The sequence below is a fragment of the Leptonychotes weddellii genome, chromosome 4 (assembly GCF_054177405.1).
Source record: "Leptonychotes weddellii isolate Sample4059 chromosome 4, ASM5417740v2, whole genome shotgun sequence".
NCBI lineage: Eukaryota > Metazoa > Chordata > Mammalia > Carnivora > Phocidae > Leptonychotes > Leptonychotes weddellii.
Window position 1 is genome coordinate 100,871,137 of NC_138372.1, and position 24,853 is coordinate 100,895,989.

General features: G+C 36.5%; 1 protein-coding gene across 3 annotated transcripts in view; it reads right to left on the reverse strand.

Annotated features, from left to right (window-relative positions):
• Positions 1–15,860, reverse strand: part of ST18 (ST18 C2H2C-type zinc finger transcription factor) — a 113,733-nt gene extending 97,873 nt beyond the window's left edge. For all 3 annotated transcript variants that reach the window (XM_031020787.2, XM_081815997.1, XM_081815998.1), the window contains exons 1-3: positions 15,770–15,860; positions 9,547–9,601; positions 7,441–7,471 (exon numbers count right to left, since the gene is read on the reverse strand). In XM_031020787.2, coding sequence (XP_030876647.1) covers positions 7,441–7,471; positions 9,547–9,601 — 86 coding nt within the window. In that variant the 5' untranslated portion in view covers positions 15,770–15,860. The remainder of the gene's footprint in view (positions 1–7,440; positions 7,472–9,546; positions 9,602–15,769) is intronic.
• Between the last annotated feature and the right edge of the window lie 8,993 nt (positions 15,861–24,853).

Sequence of the window (24,853 nt, forward strand, 5' to 3'; positions counted from 1 at the left end):
TGTCAACACTGTGGGACATACTTATTTCAGTTCACACTTTATGCAGAAAAAATATTGCAAGATGCCAGAAACATTATTTTTGTAAACATATCATGCAATTTAAATGGAACTTCCAATGGTTATAGTTTACCTAAAAGGTAACAACAGCAAGAGATGAAATATTCTGCCTGAAGATTAAAGCCAATGTCCTCCTTCAAGAAGGATTGAGTTGAAACAAGCAGTAGTATTAAATAATTCTGTGTTGTGCTAGAGGTACTCAAAAGCACATTAGGGGGCGCCTGGGTGGCTCAGTTGGTTGAGCGACTGCCTTCGGCTCAGGTCATGATCCTGGAGTCCCGGGATCAAGTCCCGCATCGGGCTCCCTGCTCGGCAGGGAGTCTGCTTTGCCCTCTGACCCTATCCCCTCTCAGGTGTTCTCTCTCATTCTCTCTCTCTCAAAATAAATAAATAAAATCTTAAAAAAAAAAAAAAAAAAAGCACATTAGGGCGAGAAGATGCCAACCAAAGGGAACAAGTAAACTGTGAAGGGCCTGAGCAAGTTAGAAGGAACCTCAGCATATTAGTTACTAATAAGTCAAAGTAGCAAGGCAGTCATGTGACAGAAGGAAGTTGATAGAGATTCTGGATTTTGCTTGAGACACAGTCATTAAACTTTGAGAACACACTCTGGATGACTATGGAGTCATCTATTGAGGCATATAAAATGCTGTTTAGAAAGCATCCTTACATATTTTCTCTATCTAATGATCTGTGAAAAATATTTAAGGCAGATTTGGTTGATACCCAAGAGGTCAAAACAAAGACTCACAGGAGACTAAGGCTTGTGCTTTTTGCTACACTACTATTAAAATTGTTCGGTATTCTGCTACTTTTCATCAAATAGAAATGCAAACAATGGGTTAATAGAAGCCCTAGGTTCTGGGGATTCTGTCAGTGGCTAGCGTGTGACCTTGGAGAGTTGTTCAAATGTCAAGTCTTGCTGCCTTCTTGGCTAAGGAAACTTCTGTGTAGCAAACAATCATTAACATTAACCCAAGAATTCACGAACTAAGAAAATCCCAAAGAAACCCAAACATTTGACTTTCCTGCCAACCCACACCATTGAAAATTAGCAACGAAGAGAAGAGTTTTTCCAAGTAAGTAGTAAAGTCTAAGCTAATGCTTCTCAAACGTTAGTATGCATGTTAGTAGCTTAGCGATTTGTTAAAATGCAGGTTTAGTAGGTCTACGATGGGCCTGAGACTGCATTGCTAATAAGCTCCCAGGGATGCCAAGCATACTGACATTCTGAGTAGCCAGGCTTCAGGTCACATTTGATCCCCACGTTGGAAGTTATCTCTCCCTCTACACATCTGTAGCACTTTGCTCACATCACCCACAATGACGTCATCACATAACTCCCTGGGCTTGTTACACTGATGCCATTAATTTTCTTTCTTTCTTTTTTTTTTAAAGATTTTATTTATTTATTTGAGACAGAGAGAATGAGAGAGAGAGAGCACATGAGAGGGGGGAGGGTCAGAGGGAGAAGCAGGCTCCCTGCTGAGCAGGGAGCCCGATGCGGAACTCGATCCTGGGACTCCAGGATCATGACCTGAGCCGAAGGCAGTCGCTTAACCAACTGAGCCACCCAGGCGCCCGATGCCATTAATTTTCTGTCTACTGCAATCCCTAGCCCTACATTTGTGCAGAAGTAGCGCTGAATGAACAAATAGTGAAGGAAAAATTCATTCCTCAATCAAGAGTGGCAAATACTGCTGTGTAAAAAGATTTATGTTACAAAAAAAGAAGAGTTAAATGGATGAAAAAAATTATCTCTGTCGGTGAGCTCTGCAAATCTGAAAGCCACAGTGAGGTAAATCTTCATGTGTGGCTTGTGGTGGTGACATTTTTTCACAGTTTTAGAAAATGTCTGATTTCTAGAGATGTTCGTGCCTTAGACTCTTTTAAGCCATTGGTTGACATAAGCCACCAATATCCTTGTGATAATATTCGAATGTAAAAATAAAAGGTAAAGAAAATAAAGCACATTTCCTTGTTCTTATTTTTTTCCGAGAAATTTCACTCTGGATATTTACTTAGAAGCTCCGTGGTATTTTACTGAAATACAGACATTATAGTTTAAAGTAGAACATAAACAATTAAGTTGGGGAGTGCCCCATCCCATGTAATCATAACTTTATATATAATATATACTATTTCCATATATATATATATACATATATATATATGTATATATATATATATATGGTGTGTGTAAACTGGAAAATACACAGCCATTTAGTCTCTAAGTTCAATGTGCTCTGAAGGGACAGGACCCCATTGTTGGCCCATTTCTAAGTGCCTGTCATCAGCCTCGGGTGGGTGTTAAGTGACACACACTGCCCACACTGTGAAAGCAGTCTTTGAAGTACAAGTACAGGTAGATCATCACCTGGGAGGCAGCATTTTGAAAGGAAAAACAAATAGAGAAGACACATATCTGTATCATCTCCTAATACTTTAATAGAGACATAAAATCACATGCAATTCATGGAAAGATCTAGAAAGAAAGGACAATGGCCTCTTTATAATTGGTACTGTGGTGAATAAAGAAAAGGTGCTGGGGTTAGTTGGCAGATATATGTCAACTTGATTTATTAATTTATTGATAAAGTTCAAATAAATATTTACCCCAAAAGCGGATAATGAATTGGAATGCTGGTGTGTTAATGGAGGTTCATCAGTTGTCACGAAAGTACCGCTCTGGTGGGGGGAAGGGTAGATACTGGGGGAGGCTGTGTGCGTCAGGGCACAGGGTCTATGGGGAGTTCCTGCACCTTCCAGCTTCTGCTCAGTTATTCTGTGAACCTAAAACTGCTTTAAAAAGTAAAAACAAACAAACAAACAAAAACAGGAGGGGGTGGGCTTGGAATATGAGGGCTTGCAGTAGTGGAAAATAATAAAGAGGCTGCATTGGGTACTGGGAAATATGGGATGTGCCCTGGACCACACATAGGACCTAAGTTCTACTTCTAGTTCAGTCACTAATTACTCAGACACCTTGTAAAAATCACTTAACTTCCCCAGCTCATGAGTTAAATGTGGCTAATGTCATTTGTCCTGACTACCTCCCAGGCGGCTTGTATGGATCCAATTAGACACTGTGTGTTCTTTCAACCAATCACTCTACAGGCACCTATTGAAAGCCCACTCAATGGCAGGTTTAGTGCCAAATGTTATTAAAGGCTATGTAAGTACATAAATATATGATAGAATTATGGTTAATGAGATTTTCTTGTTATATAACAAACTCTTTTTTAAATTTCATTCTTATTGGAAGTCTCCCTAATCTATTTTAAGACACTCTCTGTCCCTATAAGTACAGTAGAGTAAACAAAATTATCTCTCTGGAGTGATTAACTCATCTTATGCCTCAACGTCACATGTCCAACAACAGCCTACCCATTACCCAGAGGTGAGGATGAGGAAGGCGGAGAGTGGGCAAATAAACAATAATGCCTCAGGAACCCCCAGATGGACACTTCTCTTCTACATCCAATCTTTATCATCCGCTGCTTCGGTTATCAATCTCACTTGCCCCCAAAGTGGCCTATCATAAAATAAGTTTTCTTTAAGGTGTCAGGCTTTTGGATTCCAATTTATAGGCTTGGCAACAATATTTAGAAAGACATATTGCTAAAATGAATGTAGTAGATATGTTATAAAAATCTAAAACATGAACTGAGCTCTGCATTTGGAAATCATAGCAATTAACCTTGTGATTTTTTTATCCAACCTTGTGATTACAGCTACTTATTTCCTTTAATGTGGATGATGGACTTATGGAACTCTTAATTTTAGAAATCCACTTATGTCTATTTTATTTCCTTCAGTTGTCATCTCCAGAAATCTCTGTGCAACAAGTAGTTGCAATGAAATCATACTTATTAAAAGAAACTCTATTCCCCCACCCCAAAATTGGGAAGAAAGCTATTAAGTATTAAGTAAAATGTTTAATTGATATAAAAACTCTTGTGAATGAAATAAGATAGAAGAAAAAAGAGAAAGCCATCTAAATCTGTAAGTCACAAGTTTTTCACATGCTGATTAAATGTTATGATTAAATCTATAGCCTATTGATTACAGACTTTATAAAATACTTAACATTTTAAAACTTACAAGAAAATGCCAAATGACATGGTTTTTAAATAAAGAAACAAATTATACAAAATAAAATAAAGTGAAAAGAGACAACTAAATTGTAATTTTCATTACAAAACTTGCCAACAAAGTGGTAAGCAGCAATAAGACCACAAAAGGACAGTGGGATTTGACTCTAGTACACTTAAGAGTCTTGAATTCATTTGTGTCTCTAAGTAGTCACATAGGAAAGCCATTTCAGAGGCTAGAATATATTTTCCTAATTAGAGGAAAGGGCTGGATTGGTGTAAAACACTTTGCCAATGCATGAGACAATTACCAATATTAGTAGATGCAATAGCATTCAGATCAGATTAAGGATAATAGTAATAAAAGAAAAGCAGAGATAATACAATGGTCATGATTTAGAAGGACATGAGAGCACCTTCTCAACACCACCTGTAACCTGAATTGTGTTGGAGGAAAGACTGGAAATGCTAATAAGGAATGTGATTAAAGGTGGGCCTGTGGTTATAAATTGCTTTTTTAATGGTGATGATAGTAGCTGACATAGAGTATAATAAGAAGATGAGAATGTCACTATCAATTTTTATTAGTGTCATGAACAATATACAGTATATTTGAATTAGCTTCATTTGTATTAGTATTTTTGTAAGTAGTAGCTCTAGAAGCAATAACATGTCCAATGCATTCTAAAAAGAAGAACTAAATAAAGTTGCCAGTGTTCCCTAGAAAATGGCCATAACTTTTACACTGGGGAAAATGTGCCACATATCCTAAGATACTCAGAATTCAGGTGCACAAAAATTCTAGATTCTGGAGCACAACAAATCTGCAGAATAAATTGGAGGAGCAATTGTAGCAAGTGGATAAAGTCATACAAAAATGTCAAAGACACTAAAAATATAACCTTCTGTATAAATTGGAATGTTTTCCCAAGATTTACATAGAATGATAGTTCAGGTCTATACCTGAGTCAACTTAAATCATGTAAGAAATAATTTGGAACCTATTCGGCCTAAGCATGAACATTTTGTTGAAAATAAGTAATTATAAAATTAAATAATTGGTTCTTATTAAAGAAAAATAGGTGAATTGGTTTCGCTTATGAATTTTCCCAGCAATTATCACCAGCTTTCTGAGTTGGGCTAATGACAAATTAGGTAAAATTGAATATCTGAAAAAAATAATTTGGAAAATAGGAAATATTTTTACTTTTAATCAAAATATCTTCTTTGTTTCAATTTCAGAAACCTAAGCTGTTGAAAAACAGGCCATAAAGTTTAAAATATAGAATTTCAAAAATCCAGCTGCTGACAATATGAATAAACCATTTCTTTTTGATTTATATTCTAGATGGTTAGTATTAATTGTGTATGAGAGAAAGCATAGCCTGGTGGTCGAGAACCTGGCCTGAGTCAGAAGTCTGGACTACTTACTAGCTGTGTAATCTTGGGCTAGTTATTTTCACTTTCTTCATCTGAAAATTGGAAAACCATAGTTCTTAACTTATAAGTTTATTGTGAGGATTAAATGAGATAATAATGTGAAAAAAAATGCTCAAGAGTGTGGTACACAACAAGACCTCAATATATATTAGTTTTATTGTAATTACTAAAGCTAACAGTGTGCTTAAATAGTAATCTCTATTTCTCCAGAAAGTTTACATTAAACATTTTTTCCCTACAAAGTTGCTTCTCTCTGCTAATTCCTCCCTTTTCCTCTATGAATTATAGATTTCTCCTTAAGCCAAAATACACATTCACTCATTCTTTCAAAATTCTTTTCTTTTCAAGTTATTTTTTAAGACATACCACTCAAAAGGCCCTCTTCCCTCCCAAGAATGGTTTGATTCCCTAAAAAGACTGACTGGAGACACAGTCATTTCTACAGGGGGCGAAGACCGTGAGTTCCTGGGTGCCCTGTTTCTGCTCGGACCACTAGGAAACCATTGCCTAATAGGGAAACATCTCATGCACTTTAAGCCCTTGATCATTTTAAACTTCTTTTGCTCATTCTATAGGGAACATAAAGTCTCCAAGCAGATAGGAATTTTAAATGAGAGCAGATTTAAAAACAAGAAATTAAGTAAGTCAGACACTTCATTCATTTAATCCTGCCCTGACGTGTGGGTGCATTCTCCTTTCTGCTCAAGTAATTTAAAATGTAAAATGTAAACTTCTCAATCACGAAATTGGAAATGTAGGCAGGATCAGGGATTGCCTACTAACAAATTTCCGCAGAGAAGAGTATCAGCGTGAAAGCTTGTACTCCATTCTGATAAATAGGTGTTCCACTAAATAAATGAACCAAAATTGGGACAGAACGAATCCTCTGAAACATGGAAGTAACTTAGAGAGCCTTTGCTTCAGGAAATCACAGAACACAGTTGCCTGGAAAAATAACCACATAAACTGTTCATGGATACAGTGTAAATTTCAAGGTGTATCAAATGCTGTTCTACATCCTCCTGTTTTCAAACATTTCCCCAAGAAACACATATAGACCATTGTTGTTTTCAGAAAGGTGGATTAGATGGTAGGTTTGAGACTTTCTGGGACTGCAATAGCAAACAAGGGAAAAGGGACAAAGGACTCATCTTGCTCCTGACACAATTTCTCTAAAAAATATCACTGGTACAAAATATGTATGTCAGCATGTGTTTCTATTTTGAATGTACTTTAAAAAAATAAATAAATTACACCTTGACAGAGACTCTGCAAAAAACAAAACAAAACAAACTCCATAACTAATTGGAGTTTATTCTGCTAAACCTCTTATGATGGAATTTCCATAACTTGTCTTAGGTGCATTCATAGTCTCTAAGCTGGAAATGCATGGGCACACCCACAAACCTACTGTCTTCCAATGACTACATTTAAAAATTTATATAATAGAATTATCTAATCATTTATAACAAAAACTGGAGAACTTGGAACTTGGGTCATTTGTTGATCAGGGTCACAGATGACAGTTCAGTTCTTCACTCATAACCAGTGCACAAACCAACCACAGGCGAGGTGTGGGCACAGAAGTGGCAAACACTCCACGGAGGAAAGTGGGAAACTATATTACAGCAAAATGTTGTTGTGTTTTGTTATCAAAATGGGAGCCCTAATTGTTTTGAATCAACTGAATCAAATTTCCCTTTCTCTTCTCCTTTGGGGTATAGACTAATAAGCCTGTTGGCCTATTCCTCCTACTACCACAGGGATTCTCAGGTTTGAAATGTACAAAAACATTCTAATAATTAAAGCCAAATCGATACTAGAAAAAGTAACGTGGGACAAATCTTACCTGAGCTCCTGAATTAGAGAATCTATTGGCACTGTTGACGAAAAGAAAGGAGAAAAATCAGTTTGTAATTTTGAAAACTGTTTGACTGAAACTTTTCACCCACCTAGAGATAATGACCAATAAATGGTTAATCCAGACCCCACTTAACTTCCCACTGGGTGAATGGATCATTTCTGGTTCTGGTTCCTCGAAGTGGATACCAGTGGATAGATGAATATGGCCCAGAACAGATGATTCTGGGTTTAGTGCCTTAGGTGACCCTGGGACCTTGCATTCATGGATTGGATTTTCCAAATACCCATCTTTAAACATTCATTGAAAACATACAAGAACATGAAGGACTTGAATTATATTTTAAATCAATTTTATTGTTTATATGAAATTTTTCAAAAGAATCCTAACTGACACTTTTATTGACATTAAACAAGTATTTATACAAAACTGGGAAAGTTTTACTAAGTGAATGTGTCCCAAGATTATGTTCCATAAGTTTTATATGTATAGAAAGAGAAAGATATGCTTCAGCGATGTTAGTATCAACATCGTTTTAAAAATAAGAATCTTGTAGAAAAAAGAGTTTTGATTTTTTTTCTGACAAGTGATGGGAATTAAAGAAGTTCATGTTTATAAATACCTGCCTACACAAGGATAAGCAGCATATTGAGAAAGACAACAGGTGGTTTGAAAGATTACTCATGCCGCATGAGAAACAGTTGTTTCATTTCTAGAAGAACATTTTGGCTCTATTTAAGGGTGTATATTACGTGCCAAAGAATTCAAAGTACAAAAAGAATTGCAAATTAAAACACCCACATTTTAAAAGTATGCTAGAATAGTGTGCTTTTAGAAGTCAAAACAAGGGATTCGTATAATCCAAATACAGTCCCTAGAATGCTGGTATTTATAGCAGATGTGAGCTTATCCTAAATAACAATACAAATCATTTTTTTCTTCAACTTGTATTCTATTGAGAAGTTTGTTGCATAAAAATTTAATGTTTAGAACTATTGCATTCCAAATATTAGGATATATGATGTAATTACTTTAAATGTAACTTGAAGTAAAACTGGGCACTAACATGGTGTAAAACTTCTGTTTGGGTAGAGAAAGTTCCTGCATCTTGTACAGCATTATTCTGCATTTTGTTTATCATAACTAATAATAACCATGGTTACATTTTAACTGAAAAAAAAATCATCTTGGAATTTATTACAAATTTTGGGATTCTGGACTTTACTCAAACAGCCATTATTTACCTTGACCACAAAGATAAACATAGCTAAGGAAAGCATTTCATCTGATTAGCCACTTTCAATGATAAATCTCAAAAACCCTTCCTTAGCAAGGCTGACCGGGAGAAGAGTCGGGTGGGGAACGGCTATCCAGAGTGTTTTCAGAGGCTATGGTGAAACTACAGTTGTCCATTTAGAATTAAGGGTCACAAAAATATAGCTAATTATAATAAAAGTTATTTTCCTTAAGGGGTATTATTGCCAGTCACTCCTGTTTTCCAGATGTTTAGATCATCAAGAGCCTGTTTATATTTCAATATTACATTACCATCTGTTGGTTACAAAAAGAGAAGGATAACCGGCAAGTTAAACCTTTCAAACATTACTTTGCGGAGCTGCCGGAAATTCCCAGCAGGGACAGGCAAAAAACAAACATCATCATTTTACTTGAACTAAGTTTAGATTGGGAGCCACTAAACCAGATAACATAAAAATCAAAATCTGCTTTGGCAGTAAACTAACAATTCTGTTTTTTCCCTTGGCCATCAAAGGTCACTTCAATAATTTGGAGGTCTCCGTGAAGCATTCTTCCCTTCTGACCCTTATGTTGTTTTGCATGATGTTTTAAATCTACTCATGATTGCATTTTGTAAAAATTAGCATCACACACATTGGGACTTTTCTGAGTCCTTTAGCTCCTGGTTCATAATATTTTGCCTTTTAATGCCATGATCGAATGTCCTAGCTTGATTTAAAAAAAGAAGCCCTGAGGAAGTTGTAATCATTCGGACTACACGTTAGGGACTGAGCATTGGAACTCCCATATTTTATGGTGTGATGGGCACGGTGTCATGGAATCTGCTTGCTAACTCACCCTTGGTTCCTTTAGAGCGGGTACGCAGTGTTTTATCTTCAGCTTCTGCATCCATCTGTAACATGAACACAAAGTCCTGAAGTCATTCCTTTGACATTGACCAAAATATGAAAACATGTCCTTGCAAGTTCTAAAGGTCATAATGAAAAATAGAGTAGCCTTCCATGCTCTTGAATAGCACCCTGCCTTGGCAGGTATATAGCTGCGACTGCCCTTGCAGTACATGAGTTTTGGAAATACTTTTATAGATGCTGAAACCAGAGGGAACAGTGACAAGAGGGCAGATGTCCTTGTCCATAAGTGTTTGCTAGTGATTCAAACACTTCTGGCATTACAAAAATAGGGGGAAAAAAAAGAAAAAAGAAAAGGATTGTCTGCTTAACAGTGGTTGTAAAGGAGACAAAACCTCAAATGCCAAACCAAAAGGTTTCAGACTAATTTACTAAAACCTGATTCCTTTGCATTTCTAGACCCTGTCTGATATGCACCTCTTTCTAATTCAGGAAAAATAATCCCCTGTGCAAAAAAGCAACATGAAGGCAAATTCCTGAAATGCTCCCTTTTCAAAATACCACTGGAAACGTTGATCATTAAATGATATATATTTACTCCCAGAATTCCAGAATAAATATTGGTTATAATTGTGCAAATCTGTAAGGAAAGTGAAATTTGAGTGCTGCACATGTCAGCATCAAACTCCCTAAAACATCATTACTAAATATTTTAAATGTAATCAAATGAACTATCGAAAGGATGGAAATACTTTAAAAGCCTGCTGTTTTTGTCCCTCTGAAGATAGTCAGACATGACTACTCCCATTGGTTTCACTAGAATCTTCCAATAATCTCTAGTTTAATTCACCTTTGCACATTATCAGAAGGAGTTCTTAAATGGAGAGAAGTTATTTTGCTTGAAATTGAGAAGCAGCCAGAAGGCACTGTCCGTGGTGCCTATCCTTACATCCTGACACTAGCGTGGATGTGGTATGACTGCGATGGTAATGGGAGGCGCATCTCTGCTCTCTCAGGCTGAGTTGTGATTGAAGGCACTGACCTGCCATAGACTTATAATAGGGGAGCAGGTGTGGCAATGATGGACTTTAATTTCCTTTAATAAACCTTTTATGTGCCACACTTTTACTGCCATTCGACGCTCTCCAAGGTCCTGCACATAATAGGTTCATTACTTTTGATTACTATAGTCTATTGAGACAAACAACTCCAGAACACACTATATATTATGTTCAGTTAAACCAATATAGACTATTTATCCATTGTGCATTTTTTCACCTGCAACACTACAGACAAAATTAACGACAGCTCTCGTAAGCTAAAACTATTAAAACCACCGGTACTCTTTTGTCATCATTTCATAATAAACACCACACCAATCATTGAACTGTTTTTTAAATTAGCAAACAAAAAGTGTTCACTGCTTTTGCTAAGTGCAGTTGCTTTAGTCTAAATAAAATGGTCCATCGTTATGAATATTTTAAAACCACATAATAAGAGAAAACAATAATAAAACAGACGTGATTTTTTTTTCCTGTAGATTTCCTTCTTTTAAAACCACATGAATTTATGACAGATGTGATACTGCCTAGGATTAAAATGGCTTGGTTTACTCAGGATGGTGAGCACTGCGTTGTGAAATCCTCCTCTTCCGTGAGTATCTCTGTTGCATATAAAGTGGCTCAACTCATGCAAACTCCCCTCCATGTGCTAAATGAGTAACTCAGTTAAGAGAGATCAGTAGCAGGAGGGTTAAAATGATGAAAACCACCAACTATTTCTGAGGAGGCTACTTCTACGGGTGAGTAGCAACTCAACACAACTCTGACATTTTCCTGCCACACAGGTGCTGTGAGGTCTCCCCAACCACTCTGAAAAATCTCTCCCGAAAGGCAAGTGAAGATTGAACTCCATGAGTTTCTTTACCAAAACTGAAACACAGGTTGCAAAGAGTGCCAGCAGGCACATATAAAAGTTTCAGAAACATACTTATATGGAACCTTCCTTATAACAGCTTTAAGACTAATTCCATTTTGCAATTCAGCTATCCCTTTGGACCTGACATGTCTGCAACCACCCCATGCAGCCGCCTCCCCATTAAAGTCATTGGAAGGAATGCATAAATATTCATGGACCTCTGCTTGATTATGCTTGGAATGCTAGCCTCATAATTGTATTTTGTGGCACTATTGTCCTCTTGATGGTGTAGCATATATATCCCATGTAAACATTTTAAAGACTGGTAAATCATTCATAAAGCAAAGTTTTCAAATTTAACTTGTGTGCCAAGTTGTATGAATGAAATGGATCGAGGCCATAATATATAATTCATCGATTTCACCTTCTTTCTCTGTTTCACAACCAAAGAACAATAAAAGTTACTAAGTTCAGTGTCTACTCATGTCTGATAGCTCACTGAGGAATAAGAAGTTCAGAAACCTAAAGCAATGTGCTTTCTTTTTAGGGGTGGAAGTTTTTAACATTCATGAGATGGCTTGCTCTCCTGACAGATCTCAATCTGAAGGTAAGTCTTTGTTTTCTAAAACCTTATATATGGGCGTAGAAATTTCTAAGCATTTTTTATATGGACTATTCTCGTGGATTTTAATAAACTCCCAATAAGCAGACTTAATTTTTATAAAATCAAACTTCATATTCAGTGAGTACCTTGTTCTGGGAATGGTGCATTAAATGTGGAAAGAGATTTCTATCTCAGTGCATGTGTTGATACCTGGGGTAGGTGTGCCAGGGTGGGGGTGGGGGTGGAATTCCCATCCTTTCAACTTCTTCCAGACCTATAGAGAAGGCCCACAGCTATGGCATGATTCAGGAGACTGACCTAATTAACACGTGCTACAATCTGGGAAGCTACACTTCTTGCTGGGAACATTTTTTTTTTTTTTCCTGTTGGAAGAGGAGACTTGATCATTTTTACTGCTGAAGTCCCAAATGCTATTGACAAGTCTCCAATGAATTTGGCAAAACTTAATGAATCATTTCCTTTCTCAAAACAGAGATCTGATTTTCTAAAAAAGCTGTCCTTTTTGAGGTTTCTTAGAACCTTTGTCTACCTCATTTCATTGTTTATGAATGGGAACACGTCAAGATATTTTCTGAGATCCCTGTAATGGGTTCCTCCTGGCTCTGATAATCTACTTCTCGAAAGAGATAAAATATTGAAGGCAGGCTTTGCCATTTGTTTTTCCTGATCTGAAACTACTTTAAGAAAATTCATCTAACCTACAAGTATGAAAATTTTATGTATAAATATGTGAAAAGGAGGAAAAAGTGGTTCTTACCTGGTATTCATAATAAAGCCATGAAAAAATTTTTACAAGACTTCATTCCCCAGTTCTCTGGGAAGAGGAGTTAATACGAGGAGAAATGGCAAGAGGGAAAGAAACTTATGAGATAAAGAAGGCAAAGAAGTGAAACTTGCAGGAAGGATATGCAAGAATCAGCAAGTAATAAGTAGATAGGCAATGAAGAAGAAAAATGATCATAAAATAAAATTTAACTACTTAGTTGAATTTGGAAACCCCTTACTTAACATCCTTATATACTCACAAACCTGTATACAGGTGCACATCATAAATTCCTAGTTACTTTTACTTGACCATCTTTTCTTACTGGCACTCACATAAGGGGCAATCAGCAGATCTCCTGTCCACATCACCCCAGTGCACAGATCTGGAGCCTTCTTCTGGGCTGAAGAGAGAGTCCTGAAATTGCTGGTTTGTGGGAAGGAGAGCCTCAAGGAGCAGGACACAGAATTTATAAACTCAATTTTGCTTTCAGTCACACAAAGTTCCCTTTGATTATATTTGTCACTCAAAATCCTATTTTAACCTAATGGTAAAAAAATAAAAAATCTCCAAGTAAATATTTAATAATTTCTTAAAAACTGGATAAAAAATATCTCTTGGTGATGTTGAAGTTTTAGTTTTCCTCTCAACAGAACTGTAGACACTGATGTCCTAGATAGATAGATAGATAGATAGATAGATAGATAGATAGATAGACAGAAATATATATAAGTAGTCTTGAATTTCTTACTATTAATATAAAAAGCCATAGTGATCATAGTGTTTCAAGCACACCTTCTCAAAATCCTGATGGAATTAATCTTAATACTGTCTACTTACACATAATCTCGTGATGGTAGCTACCTTTAATTTGAGAAGTCCTTCACACACACTCAACTTGCAATAATTTCCACTTATAACAAGATTTCATTGTGTTTCCCTCCTCAGAGCTTTGTACTGGCAATGCATTTTTGTAGATTGTGCCACATGACTCTTGTTAGATGTCATTTCAAGTCCAGGGCATATGTGGCAATGGAGAGAGGAAGCTCTATGGCTGCCGAGAAGAGGTCCTGGGGTCCTCTCCATGAGGAGCCTTTTATCCTCAGTGGATGCTTCCTTTACAAAAATCAATTTTTTAAAAAAAAATCACAGAGAGAAACTCAGGAAGTTGGAAAGGCTAAACCCGGAAAATGAAACAACTGGAGGATGCCAGTATCTTAGAATGAAATTTGGCCAGATTGAAGAACAAAGAATCTTACACTGAGTGCCCTTTCTTTTGCTGATTTCTGGCATCATTTTCTTTTAAATACAGGTTTGGATCTGCCCAAAATGGCAGCAAAAGCTGTCTCCCTATTATACAGGGAAAGGATGGGGAACATGAGTTGTGATACTAAAAGAATAGTTTACTTGTTGAGAGAATATTGAGATGGAATGTTCAAGTATTTGTTTTCTCTGTTCTGACCCTCTTTTTACTTTTCTGGTTTTCTTTTCATATGTTTCTTAATTTCTCAGAAAGAGTACATCAAAAAATGGATTTTTAAAAAAATGTAAACTAATAAAAACTGTTGTTTACATCATTCAAGATGTCACATTAATTTTCTCAACCTTCTCTGAATCTTTTATTCTAGATAAAATGAAAATTTTCTGAATCCTTTATCCTTATCTCTGATTCCAACTCCTTGTTCTTACCTATATGTCTCTAATTATACTATCTTTGATTCTGTACGGAAAGCTAGAGAATTGAATGATGTGTCCCCTTTAGATTTAGGATACCTCTCTCGTCTGCCCTAATCTTTCTCACTCTGACAAATACCACAACTAAGGAAGAAGTAGACTCAGTCCACCATCAGATTAAAAAAAAAGTGCAGTTCTCTGGGAAACTCTTCTTTCTGAGAGCCAACTACATGCCCATTCCCCTTAGATAAGGAGGTGATTTTCAGAGGGATTTCCAGAGTCACTTGGAAATGCACTCCAATAAAAGAAATCTTAGACCTGAGACAAGCTTGGGTAGCTTTATAAGGAAGTTGTTCTATTTTGAGTCTCATTTCTCATTTCTGAGTTGTCACTGCTATTGTCGACTTCATCCTGTAACTTCGCACAACTGGCAAAGCTGAATATAAACCAAAGCCATATGTTTGTGTCCTTTTGCCAAACGACTCCAGCAAATAGTTCTATTATTCCCTTAGGTAGCCAACGTGTGCCAAGGATTTCTATTAGTCGCTGTACTATGGCCTCTGAGTCACAGCTTTGTGACATAAGGGGGCAATCGCCAGCTTTACGTTTTAAGAGAATTTTTGTGTATTTTTTAAATATGCCCTGTTTAAGGATAACTCAGTAAGTAATAACTTAAAAGGGCCTTAAATTTTTTTTTCTTGCTGATATATTGAGATGCATGTGTACAAATATGTAATTGTTAGAAGACAAGCTCCTTCATAGAGGGATAAATTATTTTTAATAGGTTTTTCCCAAGGACAACTCAATTCCTTACTTTCCAGTGTTTGTAGGAATTAACTTCAGAAGTCATCTATAGTGCTTTTAAAAACATGCTTTTAAACTATCTCACTTGTTTATTCTTAATCCTTCAGTAAACTAATTTCTAACACAAATGAATTTAAATAGATTTTTAAGACAATTTTAATGCTGAACTTTTCTTTAAGGGTAAACATGTATGAGCAAATAACATAAACCAATCAATATGCAAAAGGACTCCACCTGCTTAATATTTTTAAATATTAAAGTGATCATGCTCTGACAAAAATCCCAATTCCAAATTCAGCACTAACAATAAATCTCTTTCAGAGCAAATCCATAAAATGCTGTTATAAAGGAGAGCGTTTATATAAATGCTTTGATTGGATACATTTTATTTCAATAGATTCTACTTTTTAATACAAAATGTTGCCTTACTTCTCTTTTTCTCCAGGTAACTTGTCTGCCAACTTGGTTTGCCCTGCTCTGTCAAAGTGACTAAATGTCTTTGTCCACTTCAGTGAGAAGTCCTTAAATTCATTCTGTTAAATCAAAAATAAAAGAAGGAAGGCATGTCAAATTAAACAGAAGATCAGTAGTACACACTGACGTGAACAATAATGCATTGACACTTCTACCTATAATCTGGTTGGGCTCTACCATAGACAGAATGAAAGATTTTATACTACAATATCAATTGGAAAAAGACTTTTACATTTTTAAAGGTAGCCACATTCATTCTTGTCTTAACTACTGACCTATATATATTACATCTCAATTTGGTAGATAAATTGGATAGTATTATCTATTACTAGTATTTTTACGATTATCACTAGTATTTTTACTTTTAACCACCAAAAGAAGTTCAGACAAGATTTGGAAAGTGCTCTACTCAAGAAATCACAAAAGACAGATTCAAAATTCATCCTTTTGTTGTTTAGAGCTCTCTTTAATGAGACTGTCATAAAATGCTACTAATGATTTTTGCCAATATTTTAACCTGCTTTCCATAGAAATGATTTACCCTTGTTTTACTTTGCATTCAGACATAACACATAGATGTGAAGAGCTGCTTCACATCTATTTTGTCCCAGGGATGGGAAGAGAATCTGTCTTCAGGCCATTTGGCTCTTCAGAGAAAACTTTGAAATTCAGCATAATTTCACTCAGCATCCTAGAGAGGGACTATTTATACAAATATCACATATATCAATGCACATCTAAAGTGTGTATATCTGGAAGTTCTGGTATTTTAAAACACAAGCCACCAACCTTCCGTGTAGAAGATTTCTATCTTCCTGTATTTTACCCTTTGCAGTAGATTGAAGTGCTTGGCTTTTTAACCATAGATTTCTGTATTGCTTGTAAGCTTTGACCAGACATTAAGCAGATGCTTCTTCAACTCAAGTCAGCAACTGTAGTTCCTGGGGAAAAATAGGTATAAAACTCTCTCAAGTGATAGAGCAGATTATTGAACATGATGTCAGAATTGAAAAGTGGCATAGTAGCTTGGGAATTCTTAGTTTGTGTTTGACTGCAACTGGAAAAAAAAAAAAAAAGGCTTTCTGTACAAATGGCATTTGGCTGATTCTACTTCACTCTTCTCAGTTCAGAAAGAGTCCCGAAGCTTTCCACCTGCCTATACCCTTTTGTTTGCCACACTCTAACCTAAAACAAAAGATCCTGGAAAACAGTCACACTGGTGAGCAAAGCTCTTTCTAAATCCTGAAAGTAATGGCTTTTTGTCTAATACCCTATCGTGTTATGTATTTATTAGCAATACATTTTCCATTTATTTTCTCAAAGATTGCCAATAAAGAACTGAATCACATAAGGGAGTAGCTGTAAACCCTCTGAGTTCCCTAATGTCAAACTCATTAGCATCCGAATAAGCACACAGCAGCACATCATCTGCACAATTGCAATTTTTTACTACTTTTAATAGCGTTTCTCAAAGGGCTCATTTTCAACTTTCTTCAGTGGTTAGTTGGTTCTCAGGGGAAAAGTAGCTTCCTAACGCTGGCAGCTTCCACTCAACAACCCGGCCGTTTGCTGTCAGATGCATCAGCCCTCTGCCCTAACCCCATCTGCTGTCTCTCCTCTCCCTGGGGAGAAGAGTTAAGGCAGCACAGCTGAGATCAACTTGGAGAAGTGCACAGAGGGCGCCAACAAATATAAGTTTAGAAATATGATTTGACACAAAAGGGCTTGAGAAATCCAAGTACACCAAAATACAAATGGGAAATTTGAGCCCTTCAGAGGCTCCCATTCCATGTGTCTATCATTAATAACTCCACCCCCCACCCCCGCTTTTTGGAAACACACTCTTGGCTGTTACTAAAAGGAATCTTCCACCGAAATTGGTTCCCTCTGTCCCTTACATGTGTCCTATTATTTCAGCGAGGGGATACCTATAAAACCCATTTTTATTAATTGCCATACTTCAATCTCTTTCACTGATCTTGAGCCATTTTGTAAAACTTCAGGACTTACTAATATATTCATAGAAAATAGACATTCTGGAACAGTTAACTTAAGACTTGGAATCTTGACCAAGTTCCCACAATTGGCAAGAACATTAATTCGATCCCCCCTACCAGGATGAACACTTTTCCATTAAAGCTCATATTTTTATGAAACACCAATCTCAAAAGATAAAACCAGATGACAACCACCAAAGTGTTAGTAGCCTAATGGGTTACACGGTCCTTAAATGTGCTCTCTAATTAAGACATGGCTTTACTTGTTAAATGGAATCATCACAAAGTACTTCATTTGTCTGCTTTACTATATGCCAATAATTAGGGCCTCTCAGTTCTTTACAGCTGCTTCATGGGTGACTACTTGCTTCTGAAAAAGACAGTTCCTTTAACCAGTGATACATTAGAATGAATCTGCTGTGTTATTTTTTAAAAGGGTATATCAGATTATGTTTTATTGGTGGTCTGGGGGTGGGGGTGGGAACGAAGACCTAAAGTGATATGATGTGTATGTCAGTTGTATCCTTAAGCAGAGAACCACAGATTTACTTGTGGTTCAAAAAAAAATGCAATATTAAAAAAAAAAATCCTCCAAACTATACTCAAAGTGAAAAATTTGATGATAGGGCCAATAAATTTAATAGGAAATATATGTCACACTTTTAGCCTTTTAACTAATAACTAAAAGGAGCTCACCACGACCACCAATTTCTTTTTGGAATTTCTCACCAATGGAACCAGACTGTTGTACTTCAGTCAGGATGGAAATGCATGGCAGGGTCCTCTCAGAAGTTTGGAATGTTAATACAAGCTGCAGAGACCACTCTCAGACTTAGTTTCTTAAAGAGTAAAATAAAAACAGAAGAATGCCAGCATATTTACATTAGCACTGCTATTCTTTGAGGCCATGTCTCCACAAATTCTAACAGTCTTAATCTCCTGATCATTTTTCAAAGATTAAAGTCGTCAACAATTGTTCATCAGGTAGAATGATGAGAAAGGGGGGTTATCTTGGCTCAGTTTATTTTTTTGAATGTTAAAGCAAATCCTTTACAGTCCAGAGTTTCCAGGTTAATTTTTATATGAGTCAGCAAGATAATTTAACTTAGAGTCAAATTTTGTAGAAACCTTAATATCTTAACCTGGACAATTAAATTCCTTGTTTTCTCATTTTACATGTAGCTCCATTAAATGTCTAATGAAACTCCAAACCCCCTATTTTGGAATTTCTAATCAATGAGCTATAGAATTGGTTTTTCCATCACAGTCAGAGATTGTATATTTAGAAATTGATGCATAAAAATTATGTCAGCCTATCGCCACCATATATTTACGTGGTCAAAGACGGCTTTCTTCTGCCTAGCTCTCCAGGTTGATATTAGGGGATATGCTTCATTGGCTGGAGCAAATGAAGAGAAGTAGTGAGTTTCATTTAAGTTGTTTTAGGAAAAGAAAAATACTGTTTATTGGCCACCAGCTTTACTTTTACCATCAGCCCCTATTCAACTCCTGATCACAGTAGTGGTAGAAAAAAGAGCTTCGGCAAAACTGGAACTACTCTGCAGGAAAACCAGCTCTCGTGACAAAGTGGGTCAATGGCATTGCTTACTTTTAGGGAGAATGTCTGGAATTTCAATCATTATATATTCAACAAGACTAATTCTTTGATATTGGCAACCAAATTGCCTTTCATGATCCATTTTGAACATTTTTTTGCTTCCCTGACTGATGACTGAAGTTCAAATATAAAAAAGCCTTCTTGTTATTCAGCAGAGTTTGTCATTTTAAAAGAATAAAAATAAGATTTGTCAATGTACAAAATTTCCATGAATGGATTTAATTGATTTTTACTGGTTTGCCTGGCTTTTTGAAATCTCTGCCCTCTAGAATCTTTCAAGGAATTTTAAGTACAGGAGTGCTATGGCAACTCTGATCTCCTCCCAGAAAATGCAATTTTTGCTTTGCAAATTGCTGAAGTGATACAGAGCATTGAAATAACTTCTGGTTTCCACTGTGATAGATATAAAGTAATTGTACTTGTACCAGCAGTCACTATAGTATTTGTATTTGTCCTTCCAGTACCTGCAAAAATTAAACACAAACCTCTTCTCCTTAAACTGGAAAGCGATGCCAAAAACTTGTGTGACACCCATATTTCTCCCTGCAAGAGGATTTAACTTTCACCTGATTTAAGTAACAAAATAGCCCTCAAAGATACTTAAAGCCTTGCTGCAATTAACATAACTGCATTTAGATGCCATTCATGACTGATAATTCCAACACCTTGTGGGGAAAAAAAAAAGTTGCAGGCTGTAAACATTATAAACATATTCAAATAAGCTTAACACAATCTGCCATGCTTATTTCTGCCTAGATCATGGACCAGCGAAATGGTTAATGCAAATGGATTTATAATTTGCTTTGGGGGGCCAGTTTCTTCTCCTTATTTATTAGCCCAGCTGATGGGGCAGATTTGATGAGGCACTTCTGGAATAATTGAGTCATCACACAAAGAAGGCTGCTAGCATTCAGAGTGGTTTTATCAGCAGCAAGCAGGCCTGATTACTGACAATTACACTCTGATCCGGTGATGGAGGAGAAAGAGCCAACGAGTGGGAAATGTCCGTGTTTCTATCCAGGAATAATTTCTACATTCATTTTACATGCTAAGTGTTTCCTATCTCTGCATAATAAACTGTAAACAGGAATAGATGGCACAATGTCCCTTAATATTTCCTGGTAATGAAGACACAAATGTACAGTGAGTGCTGATAAATATAGATGAAACATAAGCTATTCTCCTAGTCTGTATTGTTACCTTTAAAACAAATGCATTTTTGTGGTAAAAGCATAATCATAGCTAATGCAAAAAAATGACAGAAGATTGAAACTGTCCTTGTAACTACATAGAAACTTTGTAAAAGTCCTGTTAATCACTGCTGCTTTAAAGGCTCAGGAGCTGAAGGTGAGATACTTGAAACCACATCATTTTGTTTTTCAACAGTCAACTGTGAAGAACTCTTTGGGCAAACACAGCAGAGGACAATGCCGAAAGTGACCTCCATTAGCACTCCGAGAGAGCACATCTCAATGCGACACTGAGAAAACAATGAAACGGGCGCAAGGAGGTATCTTCACCAGCATGGACTTCCATTTCCCTTCCATCAGGCCTTTCGACAAAATGTTAGCCCCAAGATTGTATGATCTGCCCTGTAGAGAAAGGCACCGCTGTCTTCAAGAGTGGCATTTTTAACCACTTGTTTTATGGCATGGTTTATTAAGGTAACACTGTGAGCAAAAATGTATCTCATAGGGATATCTTACTAAATTAGTTTTCCTTCTGACTCAAAATCTAGTTCGAAATGCACAGGGAAAGGAAGTGTTCATATTTCTTAACATGCTGCTATATACTTTAGTGGGGAAGAAGGTTTATTTCCTGTAATATCAAGAGTTTCCTCTTTTAAAAAAGCCAATCAGGTGCGAAGCTCCACATAATGAACCTGCTTGGATCTGTTTGCTTAATCTTTTTTCTAAAGCTCCTTCCTGACTGCCAAAGAAATAAAAGTTATCCTCTGTTCTCTTGTGGTAACTATGGAAACTCTGTTTTATTAAACTAACCACTTAACTTCAAGGCTTGTGTTGCAACACTAAATGTGCTATTTTGAGTAACTCTATACTAAACAACCTTATAATGTCAAAACATTTGTAATAAAGTTCAAAGAGCACTTGTTGATTCAAAAAATGAGGTTTTTTATTATGTAAAAGGAATTTTCTTTACTTAATCTATTTTATTATATAGATTGTTACACAGTATGCTCGATATTTAGGCTTAGACATTTTCCATTTTCCTGATCCATATTAAAGAGACTTTTTAGATGTTTTCCAACAAGTCTGCTGTTTTTCCCAACAGTAACTATTTTTCATTAATATCTTCACCATATTCTGTAAATTTAAATTAAAAGGATAAGGTCATTTATCTTCATTATCTGACTACAAAATACGGACTAGGAGAATCTACTAAAACTTACAAAAAACAAGTGACATGACCCTCAATTGTTGAGGCCAATGGGGCATTGGATTTTTGCAGAATGATCCTTGGATTTTATTCTCAATGAACTGCTTAATTTAAAATAGATTCTTTTAATGAAAGTATCCTTCTCCTAAAAAATTTACTTAATACTGGTTTAATACACATTTATTGAACCCCAACCAATGGATTGCTCCATGCCAAACAGTGAGCATGAAAAAAATATATAAAGCGCAACTCTTGTCCTCAGAAGTACAAGCCAGCAAATTGAGGATTCCAGTGAAATGTGGAAAGCATGATTATGGAGGGAGGCAGAAGGCACAGTGGGACCAGACTGGATAAGCTTCTAGAAAATGATGTTTCCTCAAGAATTCATCCCTAGAGAGATTCAGAGAACTTTGACTAAAATAAATAAATGTCCCAAAGGCCAACTGGAAAGATACAAATAGTTGAAATTGTAGTCGGCCTGGTTAACCATGTATTAAAGCCATATTTTCTATAGTTACACAAGGGTCAAAGGAGACTGGATGGTCAAAATTAAATAGCTAAAATTAAATGTTTAGAATCTGTTCATTTGTAACTTTCCAAGGAACTTTCCCCTTCAGTGTCAGAACTTTAAAATCTTCCTACAAAAAAGTGATTTGTCACTCATACAGTGGATTAAGTGACAGCATCTCACAGAATTCTGCATCCCAATAGGGTTTTGATGGCACCTTCATCTTGATTTCTCTGTTGTGCCTGATATTACCTCAGTCATGTCCATCTGATCTTCTCCATGCCAGCATAAGCTCATGGAAGTGAAAGGCTGTGTCTTGTTGACCTTTCACTACAACATAATGCTGTGGCCAGAGTAGGTGCTCAATACATGATGGTTGAATTAAGTAAGCCAAAAATAATACTCTTCAGATGCTTGAAATAGTATTCTATAAACTGTATTTTAATACAAAACATCCCAGACACACAGCATCTGGGACTCTATAGATTTTTGTCTGACTGCTATGCCAGCTAAGGAGACTGTACACTTTTGTCTTCCCTTAAGTTGAAAATGTCAGATCCCCAAATGCAAAGGAGAGCAAGCATGAAATGTAACAGAATTTATGGTTAGATTTTCCCCAATGTCTACTTTTATCAAATGTATACAAAAAATTATAGTTTATGGGGATTTAAATTGGCCCTTTTGTGAGAATAAAAGCCAAAGGCAAAATTAGAATATAGTCTTATTTTTTCAAATTTGGCAAGAAAACCATCTAGGAAGATTTCTAATTTATTTAAACTAGATCCAGTTCCTAGTTTTTAATCCCTCACTTTTCTTATTTGCAATGTGCCAGAATGTCCTGACTATTATGCACTCAAACATTTTATTTTAAGCGAGGTTTATCCATAGGCTCCAAATTGATGACTTGTTTTGGAGGTAAGATGGCACTTGCCATGAGGAAAGACAAAAGTGATCTACTATTTTTATCAAAATAGTAAAGTGACACAGTGTTTTCTAAATAAATTTAGCTCACCTTTACTGAACTCTTATCAAGTGACAGGCACTAGTGTAAGTACTCACACACGCTCTTCCTTAGTCATCATGATGGGCCTATGAGGAGGTATTAGCAATTTGACATGTGAAGAAAGGAAACCAAGTGAGCTCACTACCTTACCCAGTGTTCACATAGGTAGCAGGAGGTAGAACCAGGCTTCCCATGATAACCATCTGCTTTTAAGTGCTAGGCTCAGCATATTTTGGGACTGTCAGGTCAGCTTTCTTTCTGCAGCATGGACCTTGCCTCCCATCCACTGACATTCCACTCCCCTCACTCTTGCTCAGTTAAACACAGAATCACTAACAATTCCAATAAAGCTATGTACTCATTTGCACCTTGAATGATACAGACACTGTGTTTACAAAAATATCATGTGGAGAATTGTTTGTGTGTGTGTGTTTGTTTTGTTTTGTGTAGGGAGTGGTGTGGCAAAGCGGAATATGGAATTCTCAGAGTTGGTGGTAACCATCTCTAGGATCTACAAAATGAATATTCCAACTCCTAAAGACCATATCAGTCTTGGCCTCTCGAGAAATTTTTCTCCTCTTTGTTCACACACAAGAAATTCTTCACTGGATCTATATTGCCACTTGTAAAATATATCCCATCTATTGGTTGTCTCATCTGCTGTATTAGTTTTTTATTGCTGCTGTAACAAATTTCTAAAAACTTACGGACTAAAACAACACAAGTATGTTCTCTTAGGGCTCCGCAGGCCCACAGTCTAGTACAGTCTCGCTAGGCTAAAATCAAATCAGGCTGCACTCCTTTCTGGAGGCAGAAAGAATTCATTTCCTTGCTCATTTGGGCTGTTGGCAGACTCCAGTTCCTTGCTGTTACAGGACTGAGGTCCCTGTTTTCTTGCTGGCTGTAAACTGAGAGCCGTTCCGTTTTCAGTTTCTAGAGGTGGCTGAATTCCTTGGCTCATGGCTCTGTTCCTCCGTCTTCAAAGCCAGCAATGGTGGGTTGAGTTGAGTTTTTCTCATGTGGCATCTCCCTGACTCATTCTCCTACCCTTTTCTTATGGAACATATGATTAATTGAGCCTACATGGATAATTCAGTATAATCTCCCCATCACTAAATTCTTAATTTCACCATCCTCCTTTTACCTTGTAAGGTAACATATCCACAGGGTTCAGGAATTAGGACACAGACATCTTGGGGGCAAGGGGGGACATTATTCTGTCTACCACATTCTTTAGCTACATATATGAATTCTGACTGGGTTAAGTTATTAATGCTCTTCATATGAGCCATGTGAAGTCACAATCAGGATGAGCAAGTGTATGCACTCCTCAAAAAAAAAAAAAAAAAGAATATATCGCAAATTACCATGATGATGCCAACACTAAAAAAATCGAACATCTTTGGTTATACCCTAAAACCAAGTTCCTTAACTTCTCAAGTTTTCTAAGGCTATTGAAAAGTTAGGAATCTTTTCTCTTTGGGGGTAAGGTTTATTTTTAAATAGTCTTTACTTA